This window comes from Haliotis rufescens, unplaced genomic scaffold (assembly GCF_023055435.1).
Source record: "Haliotis rufescens isolate VD_foot unplaced genomic scaffold, xgHalRufe1.0.p SCAF_10, whole genome shotgun sequence".
Lineage (NCBI taxonomy): Eukaryota > Metazoa > Mollusca > Gastropoda > Lepetellida > Haliotidae > Haliotis > Haliotis rufescens.
Window position 1 is genome coordinate 14,516,394 of NW_025963780.1, and position 27,667 is coordinate 14,544,060.

A 27,667-nucleotide genomic window follows, 5' to 3' on the forward strand; every position below is an offset into this window, starting at 1 on the left:
TACACATGCCTTGCAAATCCTACAGTCGACCAAACTCTGCAAGGCAGTTGCTAAGTTGTTTACGACTCGGATGTCATTTTCATAATTTTGATTGGACTATGCATAGACTAATTAGTCAGGCCAAAATATAACTCCGAAATTGCAGCCTAGTTCGGCAAGTGTGGAAACTGGACTATGTCAGTTAACTCCCTTATATGGCCACCAGTCCTCTTCCAGCCCTTGGACCCCTGCTCCCACTCCCCTCACAAGTACTTCAAGGTTTGTGCAGAGTTCATTAATTACAGTCAGTGTGGTTGTGTAGCGTGTCCTCAAGTGTTATTGCCGAGTTGATGGAGACCGAACAGTTTGTAGGTGTTCCCAACAATAATAATGCTCAAGTTCAAAATGCCACTCAGCAGTGGAAAGTCATATTTATGGATTTGTTTATTTGAATTGTTTTGAGACAAATTTGGTATCTAATGAGTGAATGAAGTTTGTTTCATGATTCCTGTCAAACAACACACAATCAGTCAGGTCACACAATGACACCATTGGTCAGATCATACAAGCAGGGGAAAGAACGGTGACAGAACGGTGACGTTTGATATCTCATCTTTCGGTGGTGCATATAACGGTTACATTCATGATACCATAAATGGGTATATCTCATTTGTCAATTAGGAGTAAAGGATAACACACACAGCAACACATTATTTTAATTTCAAAAGCAAATGCGCTTCCATGTAAGATGGTACATGCTCCTATAGCCCATGCCTTGATGAAAAGGATGCCACAAATGTGCAGTAAAACAGTTAAGGAACAAAGGGCAACGTTAAACTAAATGGCACTCGGCAGCATTATATCAGCTGTATAATCATGCATGAGGACAATACTTCATATTCAGATAATAAAGCTTAGTTGCAGTAGTTATCAGGACAACATGTGATTGTTTATCAGGAATGTGTAAACTTCCCCAACACCACTGTCTATCTGTCACCACAAGGGGAGGTCAGCACGAAGGTTGTCAGCACAAGTACAGCAATGCTGGTGAAATGTCTGGATTGTATGCAGCATAACACAGTGCACCAGTTCGCTTGTTAGCCTTAGAATTGATCAGATTGTGTTGAAGTCTGACCAGTGACACTCGGGTCGTTGATGACAATGGAGTCTGGTGTCAAAGCATCGTTCTTCACACGCCCATTCTGGCTCTTCATGACAACTGCCAAACCCTCAAGTTCTGGAAGGGATGTTCTTTGGGATGACAAAGAAGCTGAGGTCAAGGTGGCCGTATTCCTGCGTGAGTTTTGTCGGGACTGATTATGCCACCGCTTCCAGACCATGTTGATATGACCATGAACCTGATGGACACAACACACCAAGCACAGGGTCAACATGTTGGTGGTGACAGAAGGTATTGTTTCGTAGTTCTGATATAAATGTTGCATTGTCTTACAGTTCTATTGAACCTATTGCTCTTACCTCAGTGTTAAGGAAACAGAATATGAGAGCTACCAAAAGGCCCTGAAAACAAAAAATAAACATTAGCCCTTGATATTAGAGTTCAACATAATGTGTAATTCAGAATAACTTGACACTATTGTCAAGGTACCGGACCCTTTGAGGTGCTACGTAACTTGCTTTAACTTGCTCTCCAAGGCTTATTTCCATAACTAACCTACAACGAAAGTAATATATGTGAAGTTTATTAAAGAAACATAAATCATGAAAACATCAACCCTATGTTACAAAAGCAAAGTTTGAATTCTAGTATTTTTTTGGTTGAATCCTATCCATGATTGAAACCTACACACACCTAATCACCAGCCCACAAATGGGATTCAACCCAAAACAGTGCAAGAATTGGAGCTACTTTACAAGGAAAGTGTAATCCCAGATATAACATTTGTGGCATTTGACGACTGTCTAAAAAAGGCATTGTGTATCCATGACATCAACCCTATCTCTTACTAATTTACAGATTTGCTGATATATCACTGCATATGCATCATATGGTTCACATGCAATATGTATTACAGTAAACCGTGAAATACATTGGCGTGCTAGTTTGCTTTACATGTTTATACATCACTGATGGAATTAGATTCATGTGGAGATATACGTTTTCTTCTCCATATATGTTGTTTTTGTGTAGTGATAACCCTGCATGCCAACTGCTGAATCAGTTGGAAGTACGCCCTGATCTGCTGCATGAGGAGCACCGTACACCAACACTGTTAACTCACTTGAGAGTGGATGATAATTGCACGTGCCATGTTGTAAACGATGAAGCCGGGTACAGTGTCAGCAGGGCTATAGATGATGCAAAACTGCTGCAGGCCAAACAACGGGATGAGGATGACAGTCGCTTTCAGAGCCTTCCTGGAAACACATCACACAACGTACATGGACCATCCTCAACACACACACACACACACACACACACACACACACACACACACACACTCTCCAGCACACACACACACACACACACACACACACACATTCTCCAGCACACACACAGGCATTCTTCAACATACCCTACACACAACGTACATGGACAATCCTCAATATGCAAACACACGCTCTGTACACCGGCATTCTCCAGTATACACACACACACACAACATACATGGACCATCCTCAATATACACACACACTGTACACAGGCATTCTTCAATATACACACACATACACACTGTACACAGGCATTCTTCAACATACACACACACTGCACACAGGCATTCTTAAACATACAGACACACACTGTACACAGGCATTCTTTAATATACACACACACTGTACACAGGCAATCTTCAATATAGACACACAAACTGTACACAGATATTCTTCAATATACACATTGTACACAGTCATTCGTCAATATAGACACGCTCTGTACACAGGCATTCTTCAACATACACACACACACTGTACACAGGCATTCTTCAACATACACACACACTGTACACCAGCATTCTTCAACACACACACACTGTACACAGGCATTCTTCAACATACACACACACTGTACACCAGCATTCTTCAACACACACACTGTACACAGGCATTCTTCAACATACACACACACTGTACACAGGCATTCTTCAACATACACACACACTGTACACCAGCATTCTTCAACACACACACACTGTACACAGGCATTCTTCAACATACACACTCACTGTACACAAGCATTCTTCAACACACACACACTGTACACAGGCATTCTTCAACATACACACACACACACACTGTACACAGGCATTCTTAACATACACACACACTGTACACAGGCATTCTTCAACATACACACACGCTCTGTACACAGGCATTCTTCAACATACACACACACACTGTACACAGGCATTCTTCAACATACACACACACTGTACACCAGCATTCTTCAACACACACACACTGTACACAGGCATTCTTCAACATACACACACACTGTACACCAGCATTCTTCAACACACACACTGTACACAGGCATTCTTCAACATACACACACACTGTACACAGGCATTCTTCAACATACACACACACTGTACACCAGCATTCTTCAACACACACACACTGTACACAGGCATTCTTCAACATACACACTCACTGTACACAAGCATTCTTCAACACACACACACTGTACACAGGCATTCTTCAACATACACACACACACACACTGTACACAGGCATTCTTCAACATACACACACACTGTACACAGGCATTCTTCAACATACACACACGCTCTGTACACAGGCATTCTTCAACATACACACACACACTGTACACAGGCATTCTTCAACATACACACACACTGTACACCAGCATTCTTCAACACACACACACTGTACACAGGCATTCTTCAACATACACACACACTGTACACCAGCATTCTTCAACACACACACTGTACACAGGCATTCTTCAACATACACACACACTGTACACAGGCATTCTTCAACATACACACACACTGTACACCAGCATTCTTCAACACACACACACTGTACACAGGCATTCTTCAACATACACACTCACTGTACACAAGCATTCTTCAACACACACACACTGCACACAGGCATTCTTAAACATACAGACACACACTGTACACAGGCATTCTTTAATATACACACACACTGTACACAGGCAATCTTCAATATAGACACACAAACTGTACACAGATATTCTTCAATATACACATTGTACACAGTCATTCGTCAATATAGACACGCTCTGTACACAGGCATTCTTCAATATACACACACACACTGTACACAGGCATTCTTCAACATACACACACACTGTACACCAGCATTCTTCAACACACACACACTGTACACAGGCATTCTTCAACATACACACACACTGTACACCAGCATTCTTCAACACACACACTGTACACAGGCATTCTTCAACATACACACACACTGTACACAGGCATTCTTCAACATACACACACACTGTACACCAGCATTCTTCAACACACACACACTGTACACAGGCATTCTTCAACATACACACTCACTGTACACAAGCATTCTTCAACACACACACACTGTACACAGGCATTCTTCAACATACACACACACACACACTGTACACAGGCATTCTTAACATACACACACACTGTACACAGGCATTCTTCAACATACACACACGCTCTGTACACAGGCATTCTTCAACATACACACACACACTGTACACAGGCATTCTTCAACATACACACACACTGTACACCAGCATTCTTCAACACACACACACTGTACACAGGCATTCTTCAACATACACACACACTGTACACCAGCATTCTTCAACACACACACTGTACACAGGCATTCTTCAACATACACACACACTGTACACAGGCATTCTTCAACATACACACACACTGTACACCAGCATTCTTCAACACACACACACTGTACACAGGCATTCTTCAACATACACACTCACTGTACACAAGCATTCTTCAACACACACACACTGTACACAGGCATTCTTCAACATACACACACACACACACTGTACACAGGCATTCTTCAACATACACACACACTGTACACAGGCATTCTTCAACATACACACACGCTCTGTACACAGGCATTCTTCAACATACACACACACACTGTACACAGGCATTCTTCAACATACACACACACTGTACACCAGCATTCTTCAACACACACACACTGTACACAGGCATTCTTCAACATACACACACACTGTACACCAGCATTCTTCAACACACACACTGTACACAGGCATTCTTCAACATACACACACACTGTACACAGGCATTCTTCAACATACACACACACTGTACACCAGCATTCTTCAACACACACACACACACTGTACACAGGCATTCTTCAACATACACACTCACTGTACACAAGCATTCTTCAACACACACACACTGTACACAGGCATTCTTCAACATACACACACACACACACTGTACACAGGCATTCTTCAACATACACACACACTGTACACAGGCATTCTTCAACATACACACACACTGTACACAGGCATTCTTCAACATACACACTGTACACAGGCATTCTTCAACATACACACTGTACACAGGCATTCTTCAACACACACACTGACCACCAGCATTCTTCAACACACACACACACACACACACTGTACACAGGCATTCTTCAACATACACACACACACACTGTACACAGGCATTCTTCAACATACACACACACACTGTACACAGGCATTCTTCAACACACACACATGCTCTGTACACAGGCATTCTTCAACACACACACACACACTGTACACAGGCATTCTTCAACATACACACACACACACTGTACACAGGCATTCTTCAACATACACACTGTACACAGGCATTCTTCAACATACCCTACACACAACGTACAAGGACCATCTTCAATATACACTCAATGTGCACGGGCGTTCAAGTATATATCTGTAGAGGGGTTTACCTGCCTACATAAGACATATCATTCAACACCAGTGAAGGGGGTTTACCTGCCTACATAAGACATATCATTCAACACAAGTGAAGGGGGTTTACCTGCCTACATGAGACATATCATTCAACACAAGTGAAGGGGTTTACCTGCCTACATAAGACATATCATTCAACACAAGTGAAGGGGTTTACCTGCCTACATAAGACATATCATTCAACACAAGTGAAGGGGGTTTACCTGCCTACATAAGACATATCATTCAACACACGTGAAGGGGGTTTACCTGCCTACATGAGACATATCATTCAACACAAGTGAAGGGGGTTTACCTGAAGTTGCTTGGTTCCCTCGGATGACGTCGAAGGGTGAAAAGGGTTTTCAGGATAATAAGAAATAACAGCAGATTTATCTGTAAGCAGATATTGATACTTATGAACTGTGATCTAGAACTATACATGTAAATATTCGATACGGTATCTTACTTAATGCTGGTTGTCGGCCCAAAATGGTACAGGTCTCAGACTAAAGCACTTTGGCGATACCCACAACTATTGGTATTGTGTTGGGATTCGAACTCACGATCATAGGTTTTTGGAACGTCAAGGGGACGCAAACATGCATGTTGCGCCACTTAGAACGACTGGGCCGAGATTTCCCTCTCACTGATTATTAAAGTTCTTGGAGACCGGAATTACACGAAATACAAATACCAAGGGTTTGTTTCTGTCATAAAGACACGTTGGCTTATGAAATGACACCGACAATAAAGTGAGTGAGTTTTAAGTTTTCAGTCGCCGATTTAAATTGTATTCCAGTTGTATATCACGGCGTGTCAGTTTGATGTGGGAGGAAACCCGAAGTGATACTTGTCTCACAAAGTTTACCACTTTGGTGAAACCCACGGGTATGGTGGTGACAAACCTATTGACAATAAAAATAACAACATATGAAGAATTTTCAACAGAAAGATTTGTTTTCATTTGAAAAAAAGCAACCAATATTGTCATTGGTACTTGAGTTTTAGGATCATGGGAGTAAGAAAAGACAATCAACATGTCGCATTGTCTCCCATTTAATCGCCTTTCGTACACATTTTAGATTGGGCAACATTGCGATAATGCGACATGTAACTTTGAGGAATGTCCTGTTGTTGCCTTTTCACCCTCGGGTAAAAGTGTCGCGCGTTGTTGTGCCTTGGTTAATATTGTCACATTTATTCTTGGTATATCGTTCCGTTTCTGACCTTACGTGCATGTATCCTTCAGTCTTTGAGTGAATATTTGAATAAATTGATCGGGATATTCTACGTTTTGACTTTGCGATACATACCCAAAACCAAGTTCATTAACAAATTTCTTAATAGACGATATCCAGTTTACAATTCCGCGACTCTGCTACATCGCCATCATATCATAACATTGTTTTGAATATCTATGGGAATGCATTTGTAATCGTCGCAACCAGTATTTCATCATTTTCTCCTGTGCATTTAACAATAGAGATAATCTACCTGTTTCAAAACAAACCATTGCATTTGGAGTGTTGATTTTAACTCCCAGTAGTCGGTTACATGCATAAATATGTACTCTCTCAATACTGTCTACCTTACCGTTCGCCTTTCTTACACATATTAGAAATGGTAACAATGCGATAACGCTACGTATATTAACTTTGAAGAATGTCTAAGGGAAAAGTGTCGCGCGTTGTCCTGCTTTGGATGATATTTTCCTATTTCTTTTTGGTTTTGGAAGGGCGACAATGTCCGTCCTAGGATGACATAACACAGGGCAGCCATATGTACAGATCACCGTAGGCATTTAATTTTGAGTGAGTGAGTGAGTGAGTTGGGTTTAACGCCGCTTTTTTAACATTATTCCAGTTACATCACGACGTGTCAACTTAATGTGGGAGGAAAGCCCGAAATGATGCAGGTCTCAGACGTTTACCACTCCGGTGAAACCCACGAGCACGGGTATGGTGCTGACAAACCTAGAAACATAATCGGGGCGAACCGGGATTCGAACCCACAATCATAGGTTTCTGGCATGTCCAAGGGGCGCAACTCTGTACAGCAAATCGCGGCGCCTTAGGCGACTGGGCCACCCATGCCCCCCCCCCCCCCCCCCGTTTAATTTTGAAAAAGCAAGTCCAACCGCTTTTATCCAGCACTGGTTAGTGATTTTGTTTTGGGGGGAAAGAGCGTCATTACTATTCAACAGGGCGACATGGATGTATAAAGAGAACTATCTCTGCTACATCTAACTTACCGCGATACAGACTAACGATGGTCCGTAGACAACCCAGTCCAGACCTAGAGGGCTGGTGAGCCAACAGGGACTGAAACGGAAGACCTAACCATATGCAGATAAATACATTACAAGACACAATACATTTGTATATGCCGACTGTACAAAAACAATTGATCGAGTAATATCGATAGCTATTAATTATCCAAACTAAAACTGTACTTCAAAACAAAGAAAGTATTTATATATCACATGGCAGTATGTATGCAGGATTGCACAAGGAGAATGTAGTACCGGCGGTGTCCAGCACGGGCTGCACTACACCACCCACGCCTGTAAGGGGGGGGGGGGGGACACTCGCTCACACACCCTTCCACCCACACACTCACTCATTCACACAGTTATTCTTACAATGCGGCCTGAACGTTTGTCCTACATTGCGTCCTATAGTCATGTCGTGCGTGTTTGACCACTGTCAGGAACTGTTATCGTCTTACCTGACTGCTTCCACCTGTGTTTTCAAGATGACGTAGATTACGACTATCAGTATTGGTAACCCTGTAAAATAAAGTCGTGATTCACTGTAGAAATCTTAACTTTTGTAATCAGTACAAATATATTCGTTGTAGTTTTCTTGACAAACGTACTGCGAGAAAATGTTTGACGGGTTATATGTATTCATTAAGTTTGCTGCTTATGAAGACAGGGTACATGTATAGAGCGTTGACCATCAACTCATACTGTATTCCTATGTCTTGAAAGGAGAGGTCGATTTGCTGTTTGCAATGACATATACTGGTACCCCAGCCAAATGTATAGAACCCGATGACGGATGTTAGTTGCTGGAACGACCGAATCATTAGCCAGGTGAGGTAGAAGCTTTCACACAGCATCCAGAACACGGGACACATGTGAAACAGGAGATCAAGGACGTTGAGGACCCGACATCCCACCTGCAAATACAGGATACTGTCACAGGACACTGAAGGCCCACAGACTTACACACAATACTAACAGAGACAGACACAGGACACTGACAGATATGCACAGGACACTGACAGACATACACAGGACACTGACAGATATACACGGTTCACTGACAGACATACACAGAACACTGACAGACATACACATAACACTGACAGATATACACAGGACACTGACAGATGTACACGGTTCACTGACAGATATACACAGGACACTGAGAGACATACGCAGGACACTGACATATACACACGGTTCACTGACAGACATACACCGGACCAGTGTTTACCTATATATGTGCCAACATCTATGTATGTCAGGAACGTTCTATACCCTAACAGGGCAGTCATTACATTATGAATGAGGTAGTTGCTGTAAAGAGTTGTTTCCCTTAGGCATGCAAGAACCGTATCACTGTGAGTTCGGAATCAAACAATACCCTGATGATTATTCTTCGTTTGTCGTCGCAATACCCTGACGTTTTGGGAATGGGTCACACTTAACTTGTATGCGTCCTCTGGCGTTAAGCTGACACGTGACACAACTGAAATACAGTTCAAACACGACGTTCAACACGGCGTTGACAGCCTAAAGTTGAGTCAGTGTCCACATCGAGCGAACTGCACATGCGCATACGTTCTTCGGCTCACCTGATTGGTCTGCTGGAACGTCTTGCTCTGCTCTGTAAACAAGCTGTCGTAGTACACAAGCTTCTCCATCGGCATCGAGGTGATGGACTTCAGCAGCAGGGCCACACACAGGTTGGTGTGCAGCTTGATGTGGCGGTGGCAGCGCAGCAGTCTGCAATGGATACATTGACTTGGAGTCAGGTTTCAGGATGGATCTCTACAGAACATCTTCAATTCGTGGCGTGGCATAGCATCCTCATTAGATACGATTGGTTACGTCATGGTGAGACGTTTTGGGTAGTGTATGGTTATTGTGACGTGACCAGATCTGCCTAAAGTGTCTAGTGCCACCCACGTTAACAACATCTAAGGGCATGTGCTTCACATTCTTTTTACGAAGCAATGTCCTCTGCTTTGTGTGCAGCGTCATAGTGACGTTATGCGCATGTTTTATAAACTGTCCAAAAGAAAGTATACCAAGAGTATGAAAGACTATGAAATAAAAGCAAAAGCATGTACTCAATATGAATATATTTCATTTGAGTTGTGTATAACATAATATGTAAAGCTGACCATGTTATCCAAACAAATCTTTACGTCTGGCAAACACAAATGGTTCACAATATCACTGTTCAACATGGCTTTAAAATCTCTGAAAGCTCATTCAAAACCAACTTAATACCGAGTGAGTCCACTTTGTGAATTGATGCACGCCTGAACACGAGGACGTTAAACGTCGGATGACGTTGGGGGTAGTCCGCTGTCATTCCCTATGGAGACATTGTTCCAGTTCTTGACGGTTGATTGGTGCCGCTGGTCGTCTTCTGATCTGTCGGTTAAGGTGATCCCATAATTGATCGATGGGGTTCATATCATGAGAACATGCCGGTCAGGGTGAAAAGTAAAATTACGCATGTGAGCCTTGCCGTATGCGATCTCGCATTTTCTTTCTGGAAGACAATGCCACGTAGTTGTTGCTGAATGAACACCCCTCAACCCAAGCCATAATGCTACCAATGGTTGAACAATTTGGCGCTAAACGTTCACCTACTCGTTTGTATACTTGCTGCCGACCATCATGTCTGTACAAAGACACACGCACTTGCCAACGTCGAACTCGTCTGGCCAATGTCATCCTGTGTTAACATCTCTTAGCGACGTGCTCTCTTACTCTCCTATACACTGTCTGTCGACTGAGCCTGTGTTCCAGTAGCGTCCAAACGTGCATGCAATGGAGGCATGCGTGGCTCCTTTTTCGACATACCAACGACTCTCTTACTCTGTGTACCGGATAAACGTGGCGTAAGTTCTTGGTGCTGTTGGTTTAAGTATTCATGACGTGCCGTATCACCATTTTTATAAAGTACTTTTGCACGTGCACTTCGGTCTACGTAGCCCAAAGTCGTTGTGGCAAAATGCACGACTTTCACAAATACTGTCAATTCTTCTTCTTGTTTTTTTGCCACCGAATACATTTGGACGTATTCGTGCGACATATTTAAGTCTTAATTTATCCTGGTTTCTTAGGTTATCAAAATAGTTCACCTGTACACCATGAATATGGCTATTGCTCACCTGAATCCCATGAATATGGCGATAGCGGGAATCAGAAACAGGATGCTCAGTGCGTCACACACGATGGCCACGATCTGGGTGGCGGTCTCCCCCTACAACAGAACGTCCAGTGGGACAGGTGCATGCACAGACAAGGAAGTTCTGGGTGGCGGCCTCCGCCTACAACAGAACGTCCAGTGGGACAGGTGCATGCACAGACAAGGAGGTTCTGGGTGGCGGTCTCCCCCTACAACAGAACGTCCAGTGGGACAGGTGCATGCACAGACAAGGAGGTTCTGGGTGGCGGTCTCCCCCTACAACAGAACGTCCAGTGGGACAGGTGCATGCACAGACAAGGAAGTTCATATTTCGTGTCACATTAAGGTCAAGTTCTATGCAGGACGAGAAGTCTTGTCACTCACATTAAGGTCAAGTTCTATGCAGGTCGAGAAGTCTTGTCAATCACATTAAGGTCAAGTTCTATGCAGGTCGAGAAGTCTTGTCACTCACCTAAAGGTCAAGCTCTATGCAGGACGAGAAGTCTCGTCACTCACATTAAGGAGAAAGCTGTATACAGGTCGAGAAGTCTTGTCACTAAGCTTAATGTCAAGGTCTATGCAGGACGAGAAGTCTCGTCACTCACATTAAGGAGAAAGCTGTATACAGGACCAGAAGTCTTGTCACTAATCTTAATGTCAAGCTCTATGCAGGATGAGTAGTCTTGTCACTCCCATTAAGGTCAAGCTCTATGCAGGACGAGAAGTCTTGTCACTCACATTAAGGTCAAGCTCTATGCAGGACGAGAAGTCTTGTCACTCACATTAAGGTCAAGCTCTATGCAGGATGAGTAGTCTTATCACTCACATTAAGGTCAAGCTCTATGCAGGATGAGTAGTCTTGTCACTCCCATTAAGGTCAAGCTCTATGCAGGACGAGAAGTCTTGTCACTCCCATTAAGGTCAAGCTCTATGCAGGATGAGTAGTCTTGTCACTCCCATTAAGGTCAAGCTCTATGCAGGACGAGAAGTCTTGTCACTCACATTAAGGTCAAGCTCTATGCAGGACGAGAAGTCTTGTCACTCACATTAAGGTCAAGCTCTATGCAGGACGAGAAGTCTTGTCACTCACATTAAGGTCAAGTTCTATGCAGGATGAGAAGTCTTGTCACTCACATTAAGGTCAAGTTCTATGCAGGATGAGTAGTCAGTCCACTCCGTGTTGCTCGCGGGTTTCCTCCACCAGGTGCCGTTAGATGTGCACTTCCTGTGTGCTCGAGCTTTAACAAATAGGTATTTCCAGTTTAGGTTATGTCGGGTATGTATATGTAGCCTTGGAATAGTGTATTTCGCCCCCCGGCAACATCCCTAATACTTTACTTATGATAAATAAAACCTTTCATACACAACTCAAAAGCTTTCATTACTCTCATGAAACCCTTCTTCGCTAAATGGGGCACTTTATCCTTGCTTGTGGGTTTCACCAAAGTGGTAGTCGTCAACGACATGCATCATCTCATCGGGTTTCCCTACATTAAGCTTGAATATTGCTCAATGCAGCGATAAACTAAACTCATACAATCAGTGGGGTGTCAGGGCTGTTCAGATGTAGTGGTATAGAAACTCAATGAGCAGCAGTCCATACAGGTTTAAACCAAGATGGTTTAACGTCTTCAGCGGATGAAGCAGTAGGAACTGCATTTCAGAATGTTCATCAGGCATGTACGGCAGTTGAAGTCAGTGTGATAAACAGTCTTACACGTTATCTTAGTCTTGTGCTCACCTTCTGCTCTAGACGATGGTATGAAGTCAGGACATTTTATTTCCGCCGTATTCCCTGCAGGTGTCTCGGCAACACATGACCAGCCGTCCCATGTCATAGGACAAAAGCTGCCATCTTGGACCTGGCGGGACTTCTGTTGTTGCTGACAGCATGCAGCGGCGTCACTGCAGCAGGACGTCCACCACGTGCAGTTTGTCGCCGACAACGTCGAACACACTATGCCCATGGCGTGGTGGTCGTCTGGATGGGGCCGCACGGTCGAGTCGGAGGAAGACTTGAGGCACAGACCTCCACATGACACGTTCAGTTTGCCACCCTCCAAAAATAAGTACCAATAGCATTCTACACATGAGTATATTGTGTACACGTAGAGAGGCTGGAGGCCGTCCCGGTTTCTGCACAGCACGGGGGGACTGACTGTATCAAGCTGCACCTCGGACAATGTGTACTGACTCTCTAAGTTCAACTGAAATTGAATCATTGCTAACATTATAGAACGCGTAAAGAACGTGTTTTACTAAGTGTACAGGTAAGTGCCATGTTTCACAAAGTGTAAAGTAAATATCATGTTTCACAAAGTGTACAGGTAAATGCCATGTTTCACGAAGTGTACAGGTAAATATCATATTTGGCGAAGTGTACAGGTAAATGTCATGTTTCGCGAGTTGTACAGGTAAATATCATGTTTCACGAGGAGTACAGGTAAATGTCATGTTTGACGAAGTGTAAAGGTAAATGTCATGTTTGACGAAGTGTACAGGTAAATGCCATATTTCACGAAGTGTACAGGTAAATATCATATTTGGCGAATTGTACAGGTAAATGTCATGTTTCGCGAGGTGTACAGGTAAATGTCATGTTTCACGAGGGGTACAGGTAAATGTCATGTTTGACGAAGTGTACAGGTAAATGTCTTGTTTCACTAAGTGTACAGGTAAATGCCATGTTTCACGAAGTGTACAGGTAAATATCATATTTGGCGAAGTGTACAGGTAAATCTCATGTTTCACTAGGTGTACAAGTAAATGTCATGTTTCACGAAGTGTACAGGTAAATGTCATGTTTCACTAGGTGTACAGGTAAATGTCATATTTGGCGAAGTGTACAGGTAAATGTCATGTTTCGCGAGGTGTACAGGTAAATGTCATGTTTCACGAGGTGTACAGGTAAATGTCATGTTTGACGAAGTGTACAGGTAAATGTCTTGTTTCACTAAGTGTACATGTAAATGCCATGTTACACGAAGTGTACAGGTAAATATCATATTTGGCGAAGTGTACAGGTAAATGTCATGTTTCACGAGGTGTACAGGTAAATGTCATGTTTGACGAAGTGTACAGGTAAATGTTATGTTACACGAAATTTACAGGTAAATGTGATGTTTAACAAAGTGTATCGTAAACGGCATGTTTCACAAAGTGTACACGTAAATGACATGGTTCATGAAGTGTTCAAGTAAATGTCATCTTTCACGAAGTTGTGAAGTAAATGTCATGTTTCACTAAGTGTCCAGGTAAATGTCATGTTTCACAAGGTGTACAGGTAAATGTCATGTTTTGCGAGGTGTACAGGTAAATGTCATATTTGATGAAGTGTACAGGAAAATGTCATGTTTCATTAAGTGTACAGGTAAATGTCATGTTTCACGAGGTGTACAGGTAAATGTCATGTTTCACGAGGTGTACAGGTAAATGTCATGTTTAACGAAGTGTACAGGTAAATGTCATGTTTCACGTGGTGTACAGGTAAATGTCATGTTTCACGAAGTGTACAGGTAAATGTCATGTTTGATGAAGTGTACAGGTAAATGTCATGTTTGATGAAGTGTAGAGGTAAATGTCATGTTTCATGAGGTGTACAGGTAAATGTCATGTTTCACGAGGTGTACAGGTAAATGTCATGTTTAACGAAGTGTACAGGTAAATGTCATGTTTCACGAAGTGTACAGGTAAATGTCATGTTTGATGAAGTGTACAGGTAAATGTCATGTTTGATGAAGTGTACAGGTAAATGTCATGTTTCACGAGGTGTACGGGTAAATGTCATGTTTCACTAAGTGTAGAGGTAAAAGTCATGTTTGATGAAGTGTACAGGGAAATGTCATGTTCTTCGAAGTGTACGGGTAAATAAAATGTTTGATGAAGTGTACCGGTAAATGCTATCTTTCAAGAGGTTGTGAGGTAAATGTCATGTTTCACGTGGTGTACAGGTAAATGTCATGTTTCACGAAGTGTACAGGTAAATGTCATGTTTGATGAAGTGTACAGGTAAATGTCATGTTTGACGAAATGTGGAGGTAAATGTCATGTTTCACGAGGTGTACAGGTAAATGTCATGTTTGACGAAGTGTAGAGGTAAATGTCATGTTTCATGAAGTGTACAGGTAGATATCATGTTTCACGAGGTGTACAGGTAAATGTCATGTTTCACGATGTGTACAGGTAAATGTCATGTTTGATGAAGTGTACAGGTAAATGTCATGTTTGACGAAGTGTGGAGGTAAATGTCATGTTTCACGAGGTGTACAGGTAAATGTCATGTTTGACGAAGTGTAGAGGTAATTGTCATGTTTCACTAAGTGTAGAGGTAAATGTCTTGTTTCACGAAGTGTACAGGTAATTGTCAAGTTTTACGAAGTGTAGAGGTAAATGTCCCGTTTCACGGGGTATATAGGTAAATGTCATGGTTCACGAAGTGTTCAGGAAAATGTCATGTTAAACGAAGTGTACAGCCAAATATCAAGTTTCACGAAATGTACAGGTAAATGTCATCTTTCATAAAGTGTAGTGGTAAATGTCATGTTTCACCAAGTGTACAGGTAAATATCATGTTTCATGAAGTGTACAGGTAGATATCATGTTTCACGAGGTGTACAGGTAAATGTCATGTTTCACAATGTGTACAGGTAAATTTCATGTTTGATGAAGTGTACAGGTAAATGTCATGTTTGACGAAGTGTTGAGGTAATTGTCATGTTTCACGAGGTGTACAGGTAAATGTCATATTTGACGAAGTGTAGAGGTAAATGTCATGTTTCATGAAGTGTACAGGTAGATATCATGTTTCACGAGGTGTACAGGTAAATGTCATGTTTCACGATGTGTACAGGTAAATGTCATGTTTGATGAAGTGTACAGGTAAATGTCATGTTTGACGAAGTGTGGAGGTAAATGTCATGTTTCACGAGGTGTACAGGTAAATGTCATGTTTGACGAAGTGTAGAGGTAAATGTCATGTTTCACGAGGTGTACAAGTAAATGTCGTGTTTGACGAAGTGTACAGGTAAATGTCATGTTTCACTAAGTGTAGAGGTTAATGTCTTGTTTCACGAAGTGTACAGGTAATTGTCAAGTTTTACGAAGTGTAGAGGTAAATGTCCTGTTTCACGGGGTGTATAGGTAAATGTCATGGTTCACGAAGTGTACAGGTAAATGTCATGTTTGACGAAGAGTACAGGTAAATGTCATATTTTACTAAGTATTCAGATAAATGTCATGTTTAATAAAGTCTACAGGTAAACGTCATGTTTCACGAAGTGTTCAGGGAAATGTCATGTTAAACGAAGTGTACAGGTAAATATCATGTTTCACGAAATGTACAGGTAAATGTCATTTTTCATGAAGTGTACAGGTAGATATCCAGTTTCACGAAGTGTACAGGTAAATGTCATGTTTCACGTGGTGTACAGGTAAATGACAAATTTCACGAGGTGGTGGGGTAAATGTCATGTTTCACTAAGTGTCCAGGTAAATGTCATGCTTCACGGGAACAGTAGATTCTATTTCAGTTTGTAAGCTTATAACTGACATTCCTAGCATCTGCCTGGTTTGGTAATGTTAACTACATACGTACCAGAATACACATTGCCAATACAAGTGGAGGCATGCCCATTGCTGTAGTCTGTGTAGACCGTGTTCAGCTGGAACAGATTCACGCACATTGCTAATGATGTTATTGTAAAGTGATTAAATGCAAGGGTAGTTTGTTATCAGTGCCCTTGTGCTAAATATGTTGATACAAATGATTATTAAGAATTAAATATTAAAATCCATGGGCCGTATAAAAATCTTTGCTAATGAATCAGGGATGATTCTAATGTTGTTCGGTCCTCGGATGTCATATAAGCTGTGGATACCTCAAAGAGTTTAGCGTCAGGACAAGTCGGCTCCACACGTCGGTTAGAAATACGTATACAAGGGCGCATGTCATAACAGTTTCTACAGTATTTTATTTACAATGGATAAACTATTTTGGTAAATCGTTCAATGAATTTCAAGTCAAATCAATAATCGTTACCTCGAACTCTCAACCATGTACATTTTGAAGGAAAACTGAAAAATCTGTCCTCAGTATTAGACAGACTGAATGTTCATTCCGAGCTGGCCTCGTTGTCATTTACAAAAGTATGAAACGTAAAAGCCTTGTTTAGATTACCTATCTCTAAAGTTTTTCTCCAATTTCAAATTAGTTTGACCTGCCTGCATACATTCTCCAAATACCAATAGCAGCGAAATCCTGTCAGTTTGGATACCAATCTCATATACATTACTCCACAATAATTATTCGTTAATCCGGGTGGTTTCACATAGAACGAACAAAGTGAAATCACATGCTTTCGCTATGCATGAACATCTCTTTCCACGGAACGACCTCATTCAGCAGATGACATGTCAGCGGTGTGTCAAGTCACATCACCATGGGTATAGCACTGTATACTATACCTAAGTAATAGGTGCCACCCGTTGGTATTGTATATAACTAAAACATTAATACCTTCCAAATAAAAACGTACATGCGACTTGTGTTGGCAAGAAGGTATTATACTTACTTGAGCTGGTGGCGAGAGACACAGACGTCATCCCTACCCGAGGAGCGCTACCCTGTCTCCCACATCCTTCAGACGCGCGGAAACTGTCATGGCCAGAAGCTACCTTCAATATATGAATACAAGGTCACGTGTGGCCCTGTCGTTCTACTCTGGGATCACTGCAGTTCACCTCCTGTTACAATTCCGTCACCGTTATCAGGCCTGTCACACATAAAGAGACGTGGATTATTTGTCCCCCGACACATAAGTAATTGATACGTAACGGTAGGTATGAACAACACACTGAACGACTGGGTTAGGTATGTAGTTATATCTGGGGACACGGCGCTCCCTTTGTAGATCCCTCCCAATACAGGGCGAACTGTAGCCTTCCGGTAGCTAGGTGCCAGTCAACCCCTTCTCTGTAACACTGTTGGAGTCTCTCTACATGAGGCACGGTTCAGGTGGAGCTGTCTACAGACGGCGGCCATTGATTAGATCAGTTGGTGTGTAAGCATTTCCATCTATAAAAGCCGCCATTAGTAATAGTAAGTAGTGAACGCTCAAAGTGCCAAAATTATCTTGTACATGCACTACATGACTGTCTGGCAATGGAACACTTACAATAACATGCAAGGTCGAAATATGAAACGTCATCGCCAGAGAGTAACAATCTCGATTATCTGCAGAAAGAGATTCCAGTAGGCATAAAAGGCAAACAAGTGATGAATAGTATATGAATGGATTACTGAAAATCAGTGATGACATCAGGTGTTCGCGAAAAGGATGAGCGTGTCCTGTCTGTTCTTGGTAATGCTCTGAACGGAAGCGTTACTTGTTTTGCCAGAAGCTGTGTGAACAACTTTCAAGAGCGAATTGTGTTTGCCGCTGACAGGTTAAAGAAATTTGAAATTTAATGGATGTGTTGATCTTAAACTTTATGTATATCAGCTCAGCCTTTTGGCGCCAATGTATGAAAAAAAAGTCAACGTAATTAAAGAACCTCTGCATTCAAGTAATAATTGAGTTAGTGTGTTGGTCAGCACAACTAGGTCAAGAGTACGTATTGTCGAGTTGGCATGTAGGTCAACACAACTAGGTCAAGGGTGGGTATCACCTAGTTAGTCCGCAGGTGAACACAACTAGGTCAAGGGTGGGCATCACCTTGTTAGTCTGCAGGTGAACACAACTAGGTCAAGGGTGGGCATCACCTTGTTAGTCTGCAGGTGAACACAACTAGGTCAAGGGTGGGCATCACCTTGTTAGTCTGCAGGTGAACACAACTAGGTCAAGGGTGGGCATCACCTTGTTAGTCTGCAGGTGAACACAACTAGGTCAAGGGTGGGCATCACCTAGTTAGTCTGCAGGTGAACACAACTAGGTCAAGAGTGGGTATCACCTAGTTAGTCTGCAGGTGAACACAACTAGGTCAAGGGTTGGCATCACCGTTTGTCTGGGGGGCAGTTAACACAGCATCCCATGCTGGTCGTAAGCGGCGACTTAAAGGTTTGGTCAGAACCGATGACTTGCGTGTCCCTGTGCCCCGACATCGTGTGGCCTAGCTCATAATATCTATCACCTGATAGTCTGGTCCATGCTCGATTTTTTAGAGGCCATCGTCATATATCTGGAATATTGCAAACATATATATAGTAGAGTAATAGAATGAGATGGGTGTATCAGGCAAGAATGACACGATTGCCGTCTTATGGTGTTTATCAAAAATTGAAAGATGTATGAACAACCAACAATAACGATACATTCACACATCAACAGAAGAAATGTTTGTTTGTTTGTTTGTTTGTTGTTTAACGCCGCACACAACAATATTCCAGCTATATGACGGCGGTCCGTAAATAATCTGGACCAGTCACAACATTAAATGCATGTGCGCTATGTAGAATAGGTACGGTGTGATTACATACAGGATACAAGTCGGCAGCACACTCATTAGGGGTGAATGAGTGAATTGGTTTAACGGCGTTTTGAACAGTATATATCAGCCATATCGTGTCAGCTGGGAGGACCAAGTAGCTTCTTTTTCACGGCGATCTGGACCCCCGATCACCGGATCCGGGCAAATTATTTAAAAGGGAAATGTTTTCGAGTATGGAATGAGTGAGTTTGGTTTTCGGCAATATCATGACGCCGGACACCAGCAATATGCTTCACTCTCACTACCCACCTAGAGAATCCAACAAGGGGCTTAGGCGTGACGAGCAAACGCTTTAACCACTAGGCTACCCCACCGACCTTTGGTGGACAAAAAGACGTCACAACCGTTGCTTAAATCTGAGATGATATCTTTAGTTAATGGCAAAGATATTCAATTTTACAAATTTCTTTCAGAATTGTGTGACAGCATGGCTAATAAAAAAATTCATAAAAGAACACAACATTTCTGCTATAGCCGGTGCTTTTCATGAAAGGTCAGCTTTGCTAACGAAATGCTGCTGTTTCTCATTAATCACAACGTGGTCATGAATCCCGCACCCCAACAGAGCCCCATGCTGTCTTTGATCTACGAGATGGGAAACATTCCATAAAGATCCCAATATGTCCACGATAGAAATATGTGCAAGTCTAACAAGCGTAATTTATCACTAAAACTTCTCATAAACTCTCTGGATACCCGATCGACTTCTTAATGAAATCATTGGTGAAATACCGGTTTATATTTAGTACCACCGAAGTCTATATCATTTTAGATAACGTTCTTTTGCAAAGCAGCAATAAACATGGGAAGGACTGTCACTTGTTTATTTTACCAAATTTCACTGACCGCAGGGGACTTTTGCTTCCCTTTATCGGAAGCACGTCGAAGTGATCGGTGTATTTTTAATTCAAATGCTTGTTTCATTGACAGAACATAACAAATGGTAAATGAACAGGTATGGCGTTGTTTTGTTTGTTTGTTTTTTGACGCCACACTCGGCAATAAAAATAAGCATATTTACATATATTTTGATGTAGAGGATAAAATGTAAGTGGAATTTACACATAGCATGTTATCTACAGTGAAATAGGTCATTAATGACATTATCTCGACATGCCATCCCAAATTGTGATTTGACTGCAGCTGTCGGTGGTGAAACGATATTGAAGTAGCTCTCTTCACCTGGCTCCATAGCTGTCATAGGAACGTCCACGTGACCGACGGGAGACAGATACCGCCTCCAAAACAATGCCACTCGAAGCCAAGAAGTATAACATTGTACCTTGAGCAGCCGATAACGTTACCACTTCTCCATTGTATTACTTGTACCGCATCCATATATCACATTGTGCACGTGTACGTGCAGCGCATCTGTATACAGTGTATATATCGGAATTTTTACACATTTCTTGTGATTAGTGATCAGGTGCTGGGCCAACTGCTTTATTATTGATGGAGAGAGTGACAGAGTTGAGCTTAACGCCGCCTTGATGGGTTTTCAAGTTATATCACGACGAGTCAGTTTAATGTGTCAGAAAAGCTCGAAGTGATGCAGGTGTAAGGCGTTTTCTACTTTTGTAAATCCCACGAGCATGGGTATGGTGCAGCCAGACCTAAAAACATAATAGGGGCGGACCGGGATTCGAACTGACGATCAAATGTTTATGGGGGCCCAAGGGCCACTACTCTGCATAGCGACTACCCTACCCCATGTTATTGTTGGATATAGCCCGACACCTAGTCCTGCAACATGACCATGGAATACATTTATTTTATGAAAACAAAATAATCTAGAAACGCATACAAAAGCAAGTCCAGCCAGCTCAAATCAGCATAGGGAATTTTTATTTTATTTTTAGAGTCAAGAAGGATATTGTGTAATATAAGATTTCAGAGACTAAATGTTAGTCTACCCAACACCATTACCCGTTCTTGCTATATCGTCATGTGGGGAGTGGTCTTGTATTGTAGTCTAGTGTTCCCTATGTCCTCTGTAGTAAAGAAAGACTTTCTGGAAGGGAGTGTCCAAATAAAAAGACGTTTTAATGATATAATGAATATGTTCCTTTGTCGACTCGGTAAGTAAGGTCGATGTCGGCGGCCATCAACACGTAATTATCAATATAACGCCTGACTGAGTCGCAGACCAACAGACCCGTGATAATCCGGGTTAGAACTGGTCTTCAGCAACCCATGCTTGCCGTAAGAGGCGAGTATGCTTGTTGTAAGAGGTGACTAACGGGATCGAGGCTCATGATGTCAATCACTTGATTGTCTGGTCCATTATTTACAGACCGCCGTCATATAGCTGAAATATTGCTGATTGCGGCGTTAAACAACAAACAAAACAAGAGACCAACAAACCAAACACGTGACAAAGTTGGACATAAGTTTCTTTTTTTTCGAATAGTACTGGTGGTGTGGCTCCCGTCAGTGTTAACTACTTCGCACAAACAATTTACTGATAAGAAAGCGGACCTTTGCAGCACGTGCCAGTATTAGGAAACGTAAACAATCTCGTGTATTGCTTTCAAATCTATTGAAACATTTGCCAAATGTCAGCAACGAACCCCTGTAGCCATTATCTGTAGTTGGTCCTGTAGCCATTCTCTGTAGCAGACCAGCGTGCATATTCAGTTCGCCAAGGTCCAAAATGATCCAACGAGACTTCCACGATTATAACAAGCTGGTTTCATACATCAATGCCATTCTTTGAGACATTTCCTAATACAAAGCTATTCATATCTCAAAATTTATCGCTTTCATAAGTGTGACAGGTTTTCAATAGGCTGTGTGAGCTTCGTGATACCCGTTACCTAGCAACCAGCAGGTATTGGGTACTGATCAATGAAGTATGACGTAATGGTGATTTATCACATTTACAATGAAAACATTGTTTGCCTTCATGTCCACAATTATACTTGATATTGGCTTTAATCGGGAAGGTTACACATGTCCAGGAGACTGGCATTTGCCCATCCCGCTAACACATTAGGCCACATACTTGTTTCTTTGGATGCAAGCATATAACTGATCTGCCTGAATCAGAGAATGACACGTTATTCACCTTACACATAGCATCCACAACAGTCAGGAACTGAGACACGCACAATGCCAATATTCTTTTTAGAATTGATGTCAATATGTTTGTATTCGCCTTGCCAGAACAAAACATTCTTACTAAAATGCGTACACCCTTTCGTATCGTTTGGGTGAATCGTTCAGAGAGCGTTACACAAAGTTTTATCATGAAATATTTTTTTCAATATGAAGTTTCTGATCATTAAGACCCTTTAATCTTGAACTCAGCGGTTTGGAATGCATTGAGAAACGTCGGAGAGTTTGAGTGCATGTCCGTTTACGAATATCCGCGCAACGACCCATCCTTGTGAAGTAAACGATGAAAGGCATATCCAAACTATCTAGGCTGACAGTGACAGTCTACAGCAATCTATGAATTAACCTCAGTAATATTCGTCTTTGTAATCACCTTTCAAAGCTCGTCCAAGTAATCAACCTATTCATTAACAACTTTGGAACTCTCTCCCGTCAAGTTTATCGTGTCGGCCATTTTGACCTCCTCGGACCAGTTCAAAGCCTTGTTAACCAGTTAACCTTGTTATTTCAGCGTTAACTATACGTTAAATTTATCCATAAGGTTATGTTGTTTCACAATGCATGGTTATATCTAACGATTGATTAAATGCCCGTAAGAGTTTATATACTCCCGACATCTGTTGAATACGTTACACCTTGGCTATCTTTCATAATAATACGTTTCCTCTTTCATGTCTGGAACTGAATTATTCTCTTTTTTTAATATGAAACATATTACCACCACTTCACAGTCACCTTACTGACCTGACCTCTACATTATAAAAGGCAGAGCAGGGGGAACCATAGTGTGCTCAAGAAAAGTCCTTCATAACATGTTGGATTGTGATATAAAACGCGAAATTCTCAACTTGGATTATTTCAAAAGAGCATTAGTTAGTTACAGTGATGTTAGTGACAAACCACTGTAAATACAAAACAAAATATGTTCTGTTTTCCATTCGAGAAACACTAGCATAAAGTCTATGAAGGCGCAGGTAGATCTCCTATCGGCGTGATTTAAAGTTGTATGAGTTCTTATGGCCTGAAGTTCATTTACATGATTTTGTTCCAGTTTCTTATAAATGAGGGCCTCACGAGTATAGTCAGGGCCTCACGAGTATAGTCAGGGCCTGCATCTTTTAAAGTCTGGGTCCTAGTGGCAGCCTGGCAATTTTTCTCATTTTGAACACTGACAGCTATGTGAAAGTGAAAAACTATGCCATCTCATTAAAAAAGGAATACTCCATGTCGTTTTCAGGTTTACTCTGTTGAAATAATCCAATCTGAGAATTTTAATGATGCATGATAAAATTACTTTTAGAAGAACAACACACCAAGAAGAGGGCGAACAAAGCTACATCTCCATGAGATACTAATGACAGTGAAGGTAGACAAAACTAATGCCAATACATAGAAATACATTTTCAGGGTTCCTGTCATGTCTGTATCTTCTTTTATCGGTTATTCTATGGAGATTCCAGGATAGAATAGGCACTGGGGGTAACCTGTATTTGTTGCAAGGTGTGACTAAACTAAACTGGTTGTCATGCTTGGTGATTTTGTGTCATCATTCCCTAAAGGTATGGACATTGCCCATGGCATATCACTGGCTTGTCTGGTCCAAACACTTTTACTTACAGGCTGTACATTCAAGCACATACACACTAGCTGCGAAACTTTTGGTCAAAAGCAGTCCTAGTGTCCATATTGAAAATCAGTGTCATGTTGGTGCCAGATGCCAGATGCCAGATGCCAGTCAAAAAATATTCAGAGGATACACCACTACAATGAGCTACTCTTCATCAGCTTGAAGAGACAATACTTTAACCTCTAGACTAACAACTGCCCTATATCTCCAGTACAAAAGAAAGGTCATCAGCTTGAAGAGACAATGCTTTAACCTCTAGACTAACAACTGCCCTATATCTCCAGTACAAAACAAAGGTCATCAGCTTGAAGAGACAATGCTTTAACCTCTAGACTAACAACTGCCCTATATCTCCAGTACAAAACAAAGGTCATCAGCTTAAAGAGACAATGCTTTAACTTCTAGACTAACAACTGCCCTATATCTCCAGTACAAAATAAGGGTCATCAGCTTGAAGAGACAATACTTTAACCTCTAGACTAACAACTGCCCTATATCTCCAGTACAAAAGAAAGGTCATCAGCTTGAAGAGACAATGCTTTAACCTCTAGACTAACAACTGCCCTATATCTCCAGTACAAAACAAAGGTCATCAGCTTGAAGAGACAATGCTTTAACCTCTAGACTAACAACTGCCCTATATCTCCAGTACAAAACAAAGGTCATCAGCTTGAAGAGACAATGCTTTAACCTCTAGGCTAACAACTGCCCTATATCTCCAGTACAAAATAAGGGTCATCAGCTTGAAGAGACAATACTTTAACCTCTAGACTAACAACTGCCCTATATCTCCAGTACAAAAGAAAGGTCATCAGCTTGAAGAGACAATGCTTTAACTTCTAGACTAACAACTGCCCTATATCTCCAGTACAAAAGAAAGGTCATCAGCTTGAAGAGACAACGCTTTAACCTCTAGACTAACAACTGCCCTATATCTCCGTACAAAATAAGGGTCATCAGCTTGAAGAGACAATGCTTTAACCTCTAGACTAACAACTGCCCTATATCTCCAGTACAAAAGAAGGGTCATCAGCTTGAAGAGACAATGCTTTAACCTCTAGGCTAACAACTGCCCTATATCTCAAGTACAAAGCAAGGGTCATCAGCTTGAAGAGACAACGCTTTAACCTCTAGACTAACAACTGCCCTATATCTCCAGTACAAAACAAGGGTCATCAGCTTGAAGAGACAATACTTTAACCTCTAGACTAACAACTGCCCTATATCTCCAGTACAAAAGAAGGGTCATCAGCTTGAAGAGACAATGCTTTAACCTCTAGGCTAACAACTGCCCTATATCTCAAGTACAAAGCAAGGGTCATCAGCTTGAAGAGACAACGCTTTAACCTCCAGACTAACAACTGCCCTATATCTCCAGTACAAAAGAAGGGTCATCAGCTTGAAGAGACAACGCTTTAACCTCTAGACTAACAACTGCCCTATATCTCCAGTACAAAAGAAGGGTCATCAGCTTGAAGAGACAACGCTTTAACCTCTAGACTAACAACTGCCCTATATCTCCAGTACAAAAGAAGGGTCATCAGCTTGAAGAGACAACGCTTTAACCTCTAGACTTACAACTGCCCTATATCTCCACTACAAAATAAGGGTCATCAGCTTGAAGAGACAATACTTTAACCTCTAGACTAACAACTGCCCTATATCTCCAGTACAAAAGAAGGGTCATCAGCTTGAAGAGACAATGCTTTAACCTCTAGGCTAACAACTGCCCTATATCTCAAGTACAAAGCAAGGGTCATCAGCTTGAAGAGACAACGCTTTAACCTCTAGACTAACAACTGCCCTATATCTCCAGTACAAAACAAGGGTCATCAGCTTGAAGAGACAATGCTTTAACCTCTATGCTAACAACTGCCCTTCATCTCCACTACAAAACAAAGGTCATCAGCTTGAAGAGACAATGCTTTAACCTCTAGGCTAACAACTGCCCTATATCTCCAGTACAAAAGAAGGGTCATCAGCTTGAAGAGACAATGCTTTAACCTCTAGGCTAACAACTGCCCTATATCTCCAGTACAAAAGAAAGGTCATCAGCTTGAAGAGACAATGCTTTAACCTCTAGGCTAACAACTGCCCTATATCTCAAGTACAAAACAAGGGTCATCAGCTTGAAGAGACAATGCTTTAACCTCTAGGCTAACAACTGCCCTATATTTCAAGTACAAAACAAGGGTCATCAGCTTGAAGAGACAATGCTTTAACCTCTAGGCTAACAACTGCCCTATATCTCCAGTACAAAACAAAGGTCATCAGCTTGAAGAGACAATGCTTTAACCTCTAGGCTAACAACTGCCCTATATCTCAAGTACAAAACAAAGGTCATAAGCTTGAAGAGACAATGCTATAACCTCTAGACTAACAACTGCCCTATATCTCCAGTACAAAACAAAGGTCATCAGCTTGAAGAGACAACGCTTTAACCTCTAGGCTAACCAACTGCTCTATATCTCCAGTACAAAACAAAGGTCATCAGCTTGAAGAGACAATGCTTTAACCTCTAGGCTAACAACTGCCCTATATCTCCAGTACAAAACAAAGGTCGTCAGCTTGAAGAGACAATGCTTTAACCTCTAGGCTAACAACTGCCCTATATCTCAAGTACAAAACAAGGGTCATCAGCTTGAAGAGATAATGGTGTAACCTCTAGGCTAACAACTGCCCTATATCTCAAGTACAAAACAAGGGTCATCAGCTTGAAGAGATAATGCTGTAACCTCTAGGCTAACAACTGCCCTATATCTCAAGTACAAAACAAGGGTCATCAGCTTGAAGAGATAATGCTGTAACCTCTAGGCTAACAACTGCCCTATATCTCAAGTACAAAACAAGGGTCATCAGCTTGAAGAGATAATGCTGTAACCTCTAGGCTAACAACTGCCCTATATCTCAAGTACAAAACAAGGGTCATCAGCTTGAAGAGATAATGCTGTAACCTCTAGGCTAACCAACTGTCCTGCATCACCACTAAAAAACAACGGTCATCAGTTTGAAAATCGATAGATCATATCTGGTGTTAGGAGAAATCAA

At 41.7% G+C, this 27,667-nt stretch overlaps 1 protein-coding gene across 2 annotated transcripts; it reads right to left on the reverse strand.

Annotated features, from left to right (window-relative positions):
- Positions 1 to 681: 681 nt before the first annotated feature.
- Positions 682 to 27,571, reverse strand: LOC124112101 (calcitonin gene-related peptide type 1 receptor-like). Of its 2 annotated transcripts, none has more exons than XM_046472061.2 (13): positions 17,961 to 22,148; positions 16,985 to 17,051; positions 13,133 to 13,598; positions 12,526 to 12,629; positions 11,375 to 11,466; positions 9,821 to 9,971; positions 8,989 to 9,139; positions 8,684 to 8,744; positions 8,208 to 8,277; positions 6,270 to 6,349; positions 2,223 to 2,358; positions 1,459 to 1,500; positions 682 to 1,337 (listed from the first exon to the last, which is right to left on the reverse strand). In XM_046472061.2, exons 2-13 carry the CDS (start codon positions 17,021 to 17,023, stop codon positions 1,083 to 1,085), a joined length of 1,647 nt encoding a protein of 548 aa, XP_046328017.2. In that variant the 5' UTR covers positions 17,024 to 17,051; positions 17,961 to 22,148; the 3' UTR covers positions 682 to 1,082. The 2 variants fall into 2 exon arrangements, 1 of the variants encoding a protein (XP_046328017.2); XR_006857565.2 differs by having other exon boundaries at positions 1,239 to 1,337; positions 8,928 to 9,139; positions 17,961 to 27,571.
- Between the last annotated feature and the right edge of the window lie 96 nt (positions 27,572 to 27,667).

Bases quoted from the DNA above. Each gene is read 5' to 3' on its own strand.
- LOC124112101 (XM_046472061.2), bottom strand. From the start codon at position 17,023: ATGGGCATGCCTCCACTTGTATTGGCAATGTGTATTCTG. The intron at 11,467-12,525 runs GTGAGTGACAAG...GTTCTGTTGTAG, and splicing joins GCATAGAACTTGACCTTAAT to GGGGAGACCGCCACCCAGAT. The intron at 8,278-8,683 runs GTAAGACGATAA...CTTCCGTTTCAG, and splicing joins ACACAGGTGGAAGCAGTCAG to TCCCTGTTGGCTCACCAGCC.